The sequence below is a fragment of the Rhinopithecus roxellana genome, chromosome 9 (assembly GCF_007565055.1).
Source record: "Rhinopithecus roxellana isolate Shanxi Qingling chromosome 9, ASM756505v1, whole genome shotgun sequence".
Classification (NCBI taxonomy): Eukaryota; Metazoa; Chordata; class Mammalia; order Primates; family Cercopithecidae; genus Rhinopithecus; species Rhinopithecus roxellana.
Genome location: NC_044557.1, coordinates 128,773,396 through 128,788,307, shown reverse-complemented (window position 1 = coordinate 128,788,307; position 14,912 = coordinate 128,773,396). Strand labels below are relative to the sequence as shown.

Below are 14,912 nucleotides of genomic sequence, written 5' to 3'. Positions count from 1 at the left end.
TGCCTTGATACATGCTCCCACAGAACCATGAAGGTCCCCTTTTCATCCCACAGGGAACTCCTTGTTAAATGTTGTACAAGGAAGGCATAGACAGACTTCATCTTTCACTGTTCCACTGGTGCCCAGCAGGGTATGCAGAGGAGGAGATCGGCTGTGCTCTGAAAGAAGCACCATTCCAGTAGAGGGGTGGAAAAGGTCATCAGACTGCAAGGGCTCAACAAAAGTACAAGGTAAGGAGGCAGAGGGTGTAGGCTGATTATCAACTAAGAGGTATGCACTGAAAAGGGAGAAAAAAAAACAGAAAAACAGAGCCGGGTAGTGGCAGAAAGAGAGGGTGGATCTGTGACTGTTCACAGGAAGAGAGGAGGGGGCGCAGCACAGAGAATAACTGATAAGTCAGGAGCTGGGTTTGGAGATAAAGAGGGAGCAAGAGAAAGTTCTGTGTTTTCATGCCAAACATTGAACAAAACTTTACAACTTGGTGATTAACACCTGGGGTGATTCACAGTAACAAATTTACACATAAACACATATTTATTGACTTTGTACATAGCAATCCTAACATGAACACAGAACCTGCTTTATCTTTTCACACACTGTTCTAGTGTAGGGATGTCTGGTCTCAGTTAAAGAAAGCATAAGGAGCATGAGTTGTGCACATTGTCCACACCCGTGACTTTTTCCCTCCGGTACTAAACCTAGTGCTTCTTACAGTACAGGGCAATGACAGCCACAGAAAGGAAGAGAAGCTCTTTCTATTGCGTAATGCTTCCTGCTGGCCTTCAAATACTTGTTACTTGAGAGATCTCTATTCACCTGGCTTTGTCCCCAAAAGTCACCATCTACCAATGATGTTGTAACTTGATGTTAATCATGTATAAAGAAAGTAGCTACCATCCTGGTCCCGATTAGAACTTTCCACTGAAATGCCGTCCTGCCTAAAGGTAGCACAAGTTTCCATTATGGTGGTGGTGGTGGGGGGGTGGAATATATATATATATGGTAAAGCATTTGGCATTCTTTTAAAGTACAACTATCCTTGAAAAGGGTTACATATTAAACCATTTTTACTGCAGCCAAAGGGGAGGAGAAAGATCCAGAAGGCCTGTGGATCTGCTTTAACATCAATAAAACAGCTATCCAGCCTTCCTAGCTTTTAGTGAAGGCTACGAAAGTATGAATTTTATGGATTCTATACGTGCACGCAAGTACTTTTATTACTACAAAAAAAAAAAAAAAAAGAGGCTCCTTATTAAAAAAAAAAAAATCAGAAACAAGTCCAACAGGCTCTGAGGAAATGAAGCAAGAGTGAATTCTGAAAAGGTCTAATAAACAGTATGGAAATATACTTGCGGGGTGGTTCTTCCGCTATGCATAAACATGTAATTATCATCATTACTGTGATGGGAAAAACACGGACCCTAATTCTGAAACGCCCTGGTAGAGAGAGAAGGGCAGGAGGGGCGCTGCGCACTCAGAGGGGAGGCTGAGGAGCGGCGTCCCCTTGCTAAGGATTGGCAGTGAGCAGATGGGGACACCCGAGCTGCCCTTCGACCTGGGCCCAGGTGCCTGCAAGACTGGGACCTCTGATAATCCTAACACCCCCTTTCTCACTGCTCTAATTGCGTACATCCCGGCGCCCAGGGGCCTGTGAGCAGCAGGTGTGCGTTCCAGGCACCTCCAGCGCCCCTTAAACCTGCCCGCGCGCACGTCCGGCCGAGGGAGCAGAACAAGAGTCACCCGAACCCTCCTCCAGCCCGCACCCACCTTCACCTAGCTCCGCCAGTCGCCACCTCCCTTCCAGCGTCCGCAGCCTGCCCAGCTGGGGAGCATGCGCAGTGGCCGGAGCTGGTTTGCCCGCGCTCCTGGTAGGTAGCTGTACTTTAACTGTCGGCCCAAATCAACCAATCAAGAGGCGTGTTATTGCCGCCGACGGGGACCTATGGCAACGGATGACCAATCAGAAGGCGCGTTATTGCCGCGGAGCCCCTCCCCCGGCAGGGGGATGTGGCGATGGGTGAGGGTCATGGGGTGTGAGCATCCCTGAGCTGTCGATCCGGGAGGGCCGCGGGTTCCCTTGCCTGGCCGCCGCGAGCAGCGCACGCAGCCCCGCACTCGCCTACCCGGCCCCCGGCGGCGGCGCGGCCCATGCGGCTGGGGGCGGAGGCTGGGAGCGGGTGGCGGGCGCGGCGGCCCGGGCCCGGGCGGTGATTGGCCGCCTGCTGGCCGCGACTGAGGCCCCGGCGGCGGGCGGGGAGCGCAGGCGGAGCCCGCGGCTGCCGAGCTGAGAAGATGCTGCTGTCCCTGGTACTCCACACGTACTCCATGCGCTACCTGCTGCCCAGCGTCGTGCTCCTGGGCACGGCGCCCACCTACGTGCTGGCCTGGGGGGTCTGGCGGCTGCTCTCCGCCTTCCTGCCCGCCCGCTTCTACCAGGCGCTGGACGACCGGCTCTACTGCGTCTACCAGAGCATGGTGCTCTTCTTCTTCGAGAATTACACCGGGGTCCAGGTGAGCCGCCTACCGCTCCCAGGTCTGCGTCCACCCGAGCTCCCGGGTGCGCGGACCCCTCCGCTCCCCACCGGTTGGCGAGGGTCACCCGGCCAGCCCGGCGGACCCAGCACGGAGAGCACGTGCCGCCTCCCTGCCTTCCTCTCCGCATGCTTCCTGCGGGTCTGCCGAGATGGCTCTCTAGGAAGCTGTGGCCGCGTCGTCCTGAGGCTACAAGTGGGACCCGCCGCCCCTTTCCCCGCCCCTCGCCTGGGTCTGATGCTACTTAGCAAAGTGGGTGCAGATGCACGTTTTAAATAGGGCACGTGTTTAGCAGTTTCTGGCCTTTGGTCCAAAGAGGTGGTCATGTTGGAACAGATCGGAGACGTCTATACTCCAAAGTGCGCTTTTACAATGACCTTCTCTTGAAACAGAAGTACAATTCGGTCTTGTGTTCTTCCCACAGGACAAGTGAAAGCTGGGCAAGGAAATAAATACATTTGTTACGGTAGAAACCTAACTAGATACAATTCTTGCCAACTTTAACTGGGCTTAAATGTGTGGGTGATCTGTTGTCTGATTACTTTCTTTCTGTTACTGTTTCTCTATAGAGATTGGATTCGTAGATTAAACTTGAGAAACCATAAAAGTAGAAGGCCCTCTTTAACAGTAGGTATTTGAAGTCTTATAAGAAATAACAAATGTGAATGTTTCTTTTATTTCTCAGTTTGAAAGAACAGCTTTATTCTTGGTTATTCCTAATGTCCACTTAGTCCTCTTTTACTTGTCTTGGTAGGGTTAGGGTGGGATGGGGAAAATGGGACGGTATCATTTTGTCTTTTTAACTTTTTTTTCCACCTACAGCAGCTGTTTTTACCCTGTGGTCAGTCAGCTACTATATTTAGTTTGCAGTTGCACTGCTGATCGACGCTTGATGGTCCCAGTTGGAAGTTGTTTGGGGGGAAGGAATTAGGAGAGGCCAGGGCCTCCATTTAAACCAGTATCTGTAAGTGTCTCCTTGGAAAGAAAAAAAGATACTGTACCAGATCATGGTTTCCTGGTAATTGACGTTTAAAATGAGCCTCACTTAAAAATTTCAATAATTCAGCTAATTTTTTCCCTTTGTATGGTAACTCCACCAAGTTTGTCTAAATGTCTGAGTTTTATCATGATTAAGTTTTTACTTTCACATCACGTGACAACTGGCCTGGGCTGAGATATAATCTCAGAACACAAAGTCATTCACCTCTTTAAAAAATAATTCTATCTGTGGCGGGTTATGTTATTTTTGTTCAAGGAGTACACAATATGATGCAGAATACACCATTGAAGGATTTTTTGGTTTGGCAAGTTCTTATTTTTTTCAATGGCTGTAAAACCTAGCAGTGTTTCTGAAATTACATACCTTACCTTATATACTGCTGACTTCAGAGGTCCAATTTACTTCTTGATTTCCTGGCAAGTGATTTTGAAAACATTTAATCTAATCATTTCCCCCTGCCCCATTCAAATCAAAGGAACTGGCGTCCAGCAATAATTTTCATGCATTTATGAAAGGATGCCTGACGACTCTTAAGTATAATTCAAAATTTTGTTTAATGTGTGTTCCTTGATGAAGTTCTTTAGGAATCCTAGAACTAACTGATTGCCCACTGATCCTCAAATGCAGGTTATGAACATTTAATAAAAATTTAAAACCAAGAGTTTCTTGTTCCTGCATTTTTATTTTTATTGTTTGGAGGGGGCAAATAATTATTTTCTGTTTAGTAACAGAGAGCAGGGTATTTTGAATTTATTAGGGTCTTTTTCTGGAATCTGGGTTTCCTGTGTACACGAAGCTACCTTTCAATATTTTTGATTGTTTCTTTTAAGATTAAACCAATAGAGGAATAAATAGCTATCTTCAAACATAAGACCCAAAGGAAAAAGATTTATAGTGACGTTCTGTCACCGTATTTTTTACCTATGACTTTGTACCATTAACTTTGTCACTGAGATGTTTTGATTAAAATTTTTAGCTTACTGTTCTTGTTTTGTTAGGATACTCTTTTTTTCTTGAATTGTTTTTATCAGCTTTCGTTTGCAAGGCTAGGGATGATTATCTTGTTCTGTATAAAGTATTGTTGACTCATTTCTGAAGGGAGTTTTAGTAATTTAAGAGGTTATAAGTTTTTTAAATAAAAAGTTTATTAATTTATATATATTAAAGAGGCATTTTAAAATAAAAAATTTTTTAAATGACATTTTTATGCCTTTCAACTCTAGGTTTAAAAAAATAAGTGGTTCATAGTAGTTCTTACAGAAGAATATTTTCTTTTACATAGAATTTTTAAGCTGAAAAGAAGTAGTAGTAGTAGGTCCATGAGATTTATGATCTGTGCTTGGCAGGTAAACCTGCTTCCAACAAATTTACTTGAATTTTCCTTGGATTCTGGGTAAATGCCTTTTTCTTCCCTAATTTCACTAGTTTATTTTCATATGTATCTCTGAGATAGAGAAATATTTCAGTCAGTGCTGCTAAAATTGTTCCTTACAACTGGTTTATCCTTTTAGGTCCTTCCAGAATCTCTCATTGGTGCTGAAACTCAAATGGGTACTTTCTTCACCATTTATTTCTTTAGAATGAGTAATAAGAATTTTTAAAGTTTTTTTATATTTAATATAATTTGATACTCGTTGAAAATCAACTGAAGTTTCTCTACTATATTGAGAGGCATTGATTCAAGTTACTTTTGAATCAATGTTACTTTCCTGTGCTGCCAAAACAGATCACCTCAAACCAAGTGGCTTAAGAAACTTAATTTCTCCTGATTCTGGAGGCCAACAGTCTGAAATCAAGGCGTAGGCTCAGTTGTACTCCCTCTGGAGGCCCCAGAGGGGAATCTGTTCTTGTGGCTTTCAGCTTCTGGTGACTGAACCTCTGCCTTACAGTCCTTGCTGCCACCTTTTCTGCCTCACGTCTCACTCTGCCTTTCTCTTAGAAGGATACTTGTCATTGGGTTTAGAGTCCACCTGGATAATCCGGGATGATCTCTTCATCTCAAGATCCTTAATTTAATTGTAACTGCAAAGAGCAGTCTTATTTTTTTCCAAATAAGAAAACATTCACAGGTTCCTGGGCTTAGGATGTGGACACATTTTTTGAGGGGCTGCCTTTCAACCCACCACAATAATGAACTCCATAGTTCTGCCTATTCAGTATTTTGTAGTTATTTCTTAGTTTAACTTGCCTTATTTCTTTAGGTATTTATGTATTAATGCATTTTGGTCTCTGCTTTCTTTAACAGAGAACCTGGTTTTCTGTAGTGAGTTTACTTACTTTCCCATAATCTTTTAGTTTCTTATTTACAGATTTACTTTCACATATCCCTTAAGTAGAACATTTGATTAACTGTTTTATTTTCAGAACAAATCTATATTCTACATAATATTCAACTTATTCCTATTTTGATATTCTTTTAATTCTTAACTAATTCTGAAATTACCATCTTGTGATTATATATATATGTATTCTTGTGATTATATACATATATTCTGAAATTACCATCTTGTGATTATATATGTGTGATTATATATGATATGTGTGATCATATATAATCATATATATCATATATAATCATATATATCATATAATCATACATATAATATATCATATATGATATATATCTAATCACAAGATGGTAATTTCAGAATCAGTTAAGAATTAACTTATATATATCATATATATGATATATATGGAAATAACTGAAATCTTGATAAAGGTAATTTAACTTCTAAGACTGTTAATTATGTATGATTTGGTGAATATACTGGTATTTGATTTGTTTACCACTTAAAAGCCCTATCTGTAGGATAGGAAGTAACTTGAATGTGGAATGCTTAGAGACTCAGAATAAGAGGCCATATGTATATCCTTGAGCTGGAGTTTAAGGAAATCTTACGGGAAATTAAAAGGAAAGTTGGAGTACTGGCAGAGGAGTAGATGGGACTCATGAAAAAGGAATGAAGTTACCTTAAATTCTATCATCGTGAGTTAAAGTAAAACTAGATTTATCTTAGTTTATAGCCTAGAATTCTATCCTAGGAATCTAGATGTATCTTAAATGTTCAGATAGCTGCATAAACAATAACTGTAATAGTTATGATCAATAATGAAAAATATTTTTAGCATGTTTTGTGAAGCTGATAAAAGTTAATAGAATGTCTTCAGATATCAGAATTCTTTTTTCTTTGCTTCTTTTTTAAAAAATTTCTTTTCCCCATTCCTATGCAATATACTGAAAACTGATCGTTGAAATTTGTAGGCCAAAAAATTATCAACACGAGTCAGGGTCTTTTTCTGTCACCCAGGCTCTAGTGCAGTGGCACCATCGTGGCTCATTGCAGCCTTGAATGCCTGGGTTCAAGCCATCCTCCCGAGCAGCTGCCGTGCCATTATTTCTAGCTAATTTTTAAAAGTTTTTGCAAAAATGGGGTCTTGCTATATTGCCCAGGCTGTTCTTGAATTCCTGGCCTCGGGTGGTCCTTCTGCCTTGGCCTCCCAAAATGCTGGGATTACAGGTGTGAGCCACCATGCCCAGCCCCTAATAAATATTTTAATTACCAATTTATCTTGCTTAAATCAGTTGGTAACACTTGGAATTTTCTTCAGAATATATTTTACATTAGTGGCTCTGACTGCTAATTCCCCCTTCCCCAGATGCTAATGTAATATAACAAAATGCACAGTTCTTAAGTTTATATAAAATAAACTTAGGTTTTCAGTTGACCTGCTTTAAGTGTAAAATAGTTTGAAAAACACAAGAAAGAAGATAAAGAATTTAAGATTTTGACATTTCTCTAATATGCCCTTAACTTCTCCAAGGACTCATACTTTTTTTTGTGAGACAGAATCTCACACTGTTGCCCAAACTAGAAGGCAGTGGTGCAATCTCCACTCACTGCAACCTCTGTCTCTGGGCTCAAGTGATCCTCCCACCTCAGCCTCCCGTGTAGCTTGGACTACAAGTGCACAGCACCATGCCCAGCTAATTTTTTTGGTATTTTTTTTTTTTGCCATGGGGAGGGGTTAGAGATGAGATTTTGCCATGTTGCCCAGGCTGGTTTTGAGCTCCTGGGCTCAAGTGATCCCTCCGTGATCCACCATGTTTAGCTGATTCATACTTTTAACTGAAACATTGTTCCAAGTTCCTCAGAAACAGTCAAGGCTTTTTATCTAGAGACCATTTATAATTGGATCTTTCTTTTTGTAGCACTGACTCATCAAATTCATCCTAAACTCCTAATGAGTTAAATTTATATTCTGAATCTTGCTGTAAAAGCAGCCATTCATTAGAATGAAACATGTTTACTAATAATTGGAGAAAGGAGCTTATAAGTCATCTAGTCTACCCCCTTTTATGACACTTCTACATTCTTTCTGCACTTCTGCCAAAATGTTGCCCAGCGTCGTCTCTGATATCTGTAGTCCTAACGAGAATATGAATTGTAGCTTGTGTCCTTAATTTTACTCTTCTGTGCTTATTTGTCATTCATGTGAAGACCTTAAATAGATCTTAAATTGCTTCCTTTACTTTAGCTGAGAGTAATAGGACTGTGTAGGTTTGGGTGTGTCTCTGCATTAGCTTGTTTAAGCAGGATAATAAAAACTTTTAGTATAGGAAATTAAACATTTCCCAATCAAATTAATTCCAGTCTAACACAATTCAGTTCTGATGAGGGAACTGGTTAACTTGCTAGACTTAGAGGAAAATCCTAAAGAAATGGAACTAAAACTCTATTTTTACACTTTATAAATATAAACCTCTGTGAACAAACCAGTTATTTCAGGTTGCATTGGTGTATAGTTTTTTAATGCCTTATTTTTCTATTTTAAAATCACAGATGCAATTATGCATTCAAACACTGCCACAATATTTTGAGAAAGTTAAAGTTTCCCCTACTCCTACACTACGTACACCTTTCCCAGGTATGTACCAGTTTGGTGTGTAACTTTAGATTTCTTCCACGAGCTTTTAAGTAGGTGTTTGAATTATGGGAAGATTCTTCAGTTAAATGAACTTCTTAGATGAGTTTTTTAGTAAAGTAGCACAAAATGTACCTGTGTACCTATGGGGATACCTCTGTGCCATCACGATGGAGGGCAGGGGAAAACAGCACTCCGTATACACCTAGTTTACTTTCCCTCTTTTGTTTATTTGTCTAATTTTGTGGAGCTGATGCTTCTCAAATGGAATCAGAAGTTAGTCTTTCCTTTACTATTTTCTCACTATGGTTTCTTAACTAGAGGTTGATGTTAGTGGTTAGACAATTCAGTAGTAAGTAATGACTTCAGTAAGGGATCTCTAGAACCTAGATCCCTTAATCCCTGCGGTATTCCCGTGTGCACATTGTTCCAGGTGCTGTGCTGGGTACCAAGGGATACAATGTTTGATAGACAATATACCTGCCATTATGGAGTTCACATTCTAGTGTGGGAAGACAAACAATAACGAGAAAATGAAAATTTACTGTGCCGTGCCAGGTTGGTTAGCCTGGTGGGTGCAAGGTAGGGGTTTGGAAAATCTTCCAGAGCAAGTGACATTTGTGTGGAGCTCTATAAAAGGGCAAGCTTGGAAGGTAATGTAGTCATCCAGGTGAGAAATGATGGTTAGGGGAGTGGAAAGAGTGGATGTTGACATTGAAAAGAATTCCAAATCTATTTTGGATATCAGTGGTAGCTGATAGGACTTTGTGATTGAACGTGGAGGAAAAAGAAGAGGGTGGGTTAGTAGCACACTCAGTCGCAGTTAGTGAGTGCTGCTGTGTGCAAGTATTGTTCTATTATGTAAATAATTTTATCTTTACAAGGTAGGCACCATTCTTCCTCTTACAGACAAGGAAAGGGGAATACCTGTGGTTCACATTTGTAGTAGTCTAGCCAGGAGTTTCAGTCACTCATTTTCTGAAGATGCTCTGCCTGGCAATGTAGTTATATTGCTTGAAATGAGACCCCTACTCTCAAGGTATTCATCTAGAAAAGACATGAACTGCCAATTACAAAATAGGATAACACTGAAATTAGAGATGTGTTTATTAGCTTTGCTATACAGAGAGATAAAGTAACTCTTTAACTCTTTGCTTGGGTTAGTGGAGAAGGCTATAAAAATTACTTTGAATTTTTACTTTGAACATGCGTACTTAACATGGAATGTTTAGGGAAAAGAGATTTTCAACTGATAACATGATGAACATGAGGAGTTTGAAGCATGGCATTGGAAGCTGTCTCAATTCTGCCCAGTTAACTTTTCCGTTCCTTGGTTTCATTCTAGTCCCGGTTTTCCTACTGGGCCGCCCCTCCACACATTAGACCGCTCCTTTCTGGAATTCCAGCTCAAGCCCTAGCTTTTCTCCATCTGTCATGATCTTACCCCATCTCAATGTCAGGGTAATTTTTATGTAATATTCACATATATAATACTAACATAACATTATCATATTTTAATGTTTGGATCATCTTCTCTGCAACATTGTAACCTCTTGAAGATGGCAATAAAGGGGAGAATGACTTGATTTTAGTTTTTCTTTTAACAAAAATGGCAGAGTAGTCTGGGCACGGTGTGGCTCATGCCTGTAATCCCAGCACTTTGGGAGGCCAAGGCGGGTGGATCACTTGAGGTCAGGCATTCGAGACCAGTCTGGCCAACATTGTGAAACCCCATCTCTACCAAAAAATACAGAAACTTGCTGGGCCTGATGGCGTATGCCTGTAGTCCTAGCTACTCAGGAGTCTGAGGTGGGAGAATCGCTTGAACCTGGGAGATGGAGGCTCCAACTTGGGCGACAGAGTGAGACCCTGTCTCAAAAGAAAAAAAAAAGGGCCAGGTGTGGTGGCTCACGCCTGTAATCCCAGCACTTTGGGAGGCTGAGGTAGGTGGATCACCTGAGGTCGGGAGTTCGAGACCACCTGACCAACATGGAGAAACCCCATCCCTACTAAAAATACAAAATTTGCCGAGCGTGGTGGCGCATGCCTGTAATCTCAGCTACTTGGGAGGCTGAGGCAGGAGAATCGCTTGGACCCAGGAGACAGAGGTTGTGGTGAGCTGAGATCATAGCATTGCACTCCAGCCTGGGCAACAAGAGCAAAATTCCATCTCAAAAAAAAAGAAAAAGGGAGAGAGAAAAGGCGGAGTACTCTAGGGAATTCTAGTTTGTGTTTCTGTGGAAATGTAGCTGAATCTCACTTTTAAGGGATGGAGATTTTTGAATGGCATTACTAGTTGGTAAATTTTGTTCTAACAGGGTACCCAGGTCTAGTGAGTCCAATTCATTCTTTCCTTAAATAGATGAAGGAGGAAGAAACATGATCTCCACCCTCAAGAGTAAGGCAGAATGAGCAAAGTCAGAGAAGTTAAAAAAGAATTCTCACGCGGCCAGCAGTGCAGAAAATCCTTGGTTTAGCTGTGAATCAAAACCAGTACTTTTTGTAATTTTTGAGCCTATGCAATTCTCCAAGGTTTTATGTTGTTTCTTCTGTTTCTCTGTAGGCACCAGAAATGAAAACCCCAAATAAGAAAGTGTTGCTTGAAGATTTTAGAGTACTGTATATGTGTGTAAGTGTAAGTAATATTTAGAAGACGATTTTACTGTGCTCCAGCTTGGCATGAGAATTCCAGGGGCAGAAAGAAATGAGGGTGATGATACCTGGAAGGGAGAGTCGTATTAGGTCCCAGCCACATATTAAGTGCTAACCACCTACTGTTAATAGGTGCTAATGTTCTAGACTGACAAAATGCATAGTCTCTACCCTAAAGTAACACATAATTTAGCAGTGCAGAAAGATGTCACTTAAAAGAAAACTTGAATGGATGGCGAGATAGTTCGCAGATTAAAGAAATAAACAAAGAACTGAGGAAATAAAGGAGGAATACAACTGTGTCCAGATGGTTACTTAACTGGGTGGCTGTTGCGTATGTAAGCAGGTGGTTCACCTAAAAGTTGGGTGTGATGTAGTGAATGCCAGCTCTTGGTGCACTTTCATACTGCATTGCTTCCGGGCTTAATTTGTGTTTACGTAGGAAACAATTTTTTGTTGGTTTTTAATTTTTTTTTACAGGTTCCTTATAATTCCGTGGTTGATATTCAAAGTGAAAAAAATTATATAAGCTTCTAACGTATGAGAAGCCGTCTCACTTGACATTTTTTATTTGGAATTTTTGCAGAGAATAGTTTTGTCACAGTCAAAAGATTTCGGGATCTTGGAGTGAGAAACCTTGGTGTAATTCCTATTTCTCTGCCATTCCGTATGTCATGTGGAGTAAGTGTCAACTTCTCAGTCTCAAGATTCTCATCCTTAAATGGAATACTTTTGTCATGCTATTTTGAAGACAAAATGAGATAATATGTGGAACTGCCTAGCTCAGTGACTGGTACATCATGGATACTCAGAAAAAACACACCCTCTAAAATAAGAACAGTACCAAAAGACAGGATGTAAAATAAGGGCAGTGCCAAAAGACACATGCATGCTGAGTGTGTGAGAAAGAACTTGATGGCCTTCCTGGGTGGCGCAGGCCATGGCAGTTCCACAGCATGACGTGGTTGCTGTGGGCGGTAGAGCAGACATGCCGCTCCCCATCACTGCCTGGCTTTGATGCTTTCTTTCTTCAGCTGAGAGGACACAGCTGTGATACAAAGACCTTGTGTGTACAATCATGACCTCACATTTTCAATTTGCTGCTGGCAGAACCCACAATCTCCAATGTACAAGCCCCAGAGTTGGCCTGAGACAGACAGCATACAGAGGCTTATAACATCCTTCTGGAAAACACTGTGTAAGCTTTCAGTGCGAATAAACATGATCAGTGGCAAGTTCTGTTAGATGTAGTCTGCAACCATCCTGATTTTACTGAGCAAGACTATGTTGATTTACAGGCGGCTGATGATTCCGTGGATAGCCCACTACTAGTATGTTTTACAAATTTAACAAGACATTCTTACTGGAAGATTGCCCTGTTCTTATGATACTGCTGCCCCTTTTCCTTCATTTCCTGTTCAGACTAAACTTGGAGACTACAGTCAGTCAGAGAACTTGCTAGGCCACCTCTCAGGTTATTCTTTCATTCCTGATCATCCTCAAAATTTTGAAAAAGAAATTGTGAAAATTACATCAGCAACATATAGGCTTATATCCTTGAGAAGCAGAAGTTAATTACCTAAACACAGCAAGTACCTTAGAACTCGGTGGAGTTGAATTCCACTATGCAAGGAATCAAAGTAACAATGAAATTATGATTGGAATGACGTCAAGAGGAATTCTGATTTATAACAGACTACGAATGAGTACCTTTCCATGGTTGAAGATTGTAAAAATTTGTTTTAAGTGCAAACAGTTTTTTATTCAGCTTTGAAAATGGCTTGCATAAATCTGGAAAAAGATTATCAGGATTTAATATGATGAATTGTAGAGCGTGTAAACGTTTGTGGAAAGCAAGTTTAGAACATCACATATTCTTCTGTTTGGACAGACCACTTCCAACTAGAAATAATTTGTTTGCACATTATTTTACATTAGGTTCAAAATTCCTAATGCACCGTGGGAGAACTGAAGTTCAATTAGTTCAGTATGGCAAAGAAAAGGCAAATAAAGACAAACTACTTGCAGGATACTCAAGTAAGCCATTGACATGGAAATTAATGAATTGGGAAGTAGTAAGCAGGAATTCAATATCTGATGAAAAGATTAGAAACATAAAGCCTTCCATCACAGCTGCCACCTGGAACAGGAATTCCTACTCATCAAAATTTTGCATTCATACAAGAGGGAACCTGATTATGACCATCTTCAGTTGGTCATTTGGTAGATTATGTGGTTCACACTTCTTCCAAAGTATTTGCAAATCAGAGATCACCATTATCAGCACAAGCTGATAGCATCACTCTGGAATCATCACCATTACAAGACACCGCTGAGATGGGTAGTCTCTGGCTTTACCACCCAAACAATCTAAGAAAAACAGTTGGAACCAAATTCATTATTTACATTTCCAACAAGATCTGGAAGATCATATTAATAAAACATTGATGTTACATCTTCTCTTTAAAAATCTACTCCTAATGGTGGTGTTCTACATGATCATTTTGTTCTAATCAGAGTGAACCTGATGAAAATGGAAGGTATGGAGTCAATGTAAAGGGGAATATGGTCAGAATATGTCTGTGATCGTGTCCTGAGAAGCACCAGGAACACCTTTGAACTCGGTGACCCTCGATTGAAGAGAAGACCTAGTTGTATTGATCAGTGGTTGGGACTTTACAGACACATCCATGATTGGGTTGTCTTGCTTATTAAAGCTAACTGTGAGAGACATTCTGGGGAGCTCATGCTTCTAGTTCTACCTATGCTGCATATGATATAGTGGAGGAAGTGCTAGAAAACGGAACAGACTTCCAGTACATTCTGGAGAAAGCCCCATTAGATGGTGTCCACCAGGATGACCATTTCCTGTGGGAGTCAGTGATCCAGCTAGCCAAGGGCTTACCGCTGGAACATTCTGGACACAATTTGATCGGCTTGTCAAAAAAAAAAAAACTGGGAATGACAATGTCTGCTGCCAGGTTACCTTAGAACCTTTCCAAAAATAGATGCAGAGATAGTTTGCCTTATGATACTACATGGATTATTTTAAATGGTAATGAAGACTACATCAGTGCAATTCCAGCATTATAAGTCAGAACAGTGCTTGTCAAGGGGCGTTAACACACACTTGAACAGATTTTTGGCAGATGACTTAGGAACAAGTTTTCTCCATGGTTGTAATGTTGACCACACAAGTTGAATGTGGCAGAGTTAAATGACCCCAATATTGGCCAGAACCCACAGGAAGTTCATCCTATGGATGCTACCAAGCCTTCTGCCACTCAGAAGAAGGAAGCACTGCCTTTATCTTCAGGAAGATCACACTGCTGTTTAACCAAGAGAAAAATAAGAGAGTCATCAGTCACTCAGATCCAGTACACAGGTTGGCCTGACCATGGAGACCCTGATGATTCAATGACTTTCTGGATTTTGTTTTTCATGTGCAAAATAAGAGGGATGGCAAGGAAAAACCCCTTGTTGTTTCTTGGCAGTGCTGGAGTTGGAAGAACCAGCATTCTTATTACTATGGAAACAGCCATGTGTCTCATTGAATGCAGTCAGCCAGTTTATTCACTAGACATGGTAAGAACAATGAGAGAGCAGTGAGCCGTGATGGTCCAAACACCTAGTCATTACAGTTTTGCATGTGAAGTGCTATTTTGAAAGCTTATGAAGAAGGCTTTGCTAAAGAAAGCAAAAGGAAAAAAAACTTTGTCATCTGTTAGGTCCCATTTATTGCATGATAATTGTGTTTGTATTGATTATCGGGCAAGTAGCTGTTTGCTATTTTGATCTTAATTCA

General features: G+C 40.9%; 1 protein-coding gene across 2 annotated transcripts in view; it reads left to right on the top strand.

Annotated features, from left to right (window-relative positions):
* Positions 1 to 1,977: 1,977 nt before the first annotated feature.
* AGPAT5 (1-acylglycerol-3-phosphate O-acyltransferase 5) overlaps positions 1,978 to 14,912 on the top strand; it is a 52,410-nt gene continuing 39,475 nt past the window's right edge. Inside the window, exons 1-2 of one of the 2 annotated variants that reach the window (XM_030937704.1) lie at positions 2,400 to 2,511; positions 8,374 to 8,458. Coding sequence is in view for 1 of the 2 variants with exons in the window: in XM_010381384.2 (XP_010379686.1) it covers positions 2,293 to 2,511 (219 nt within the window). In the remaining variant the exon portion in view is untranslated. Of the gene's footprint in view, positions 2,512 to 8,373; positions 8,459 to 14,912 lie in introns of both variants that reach the window. The other variant, XM_010381384.2, reaches the window with a different exon arrangement.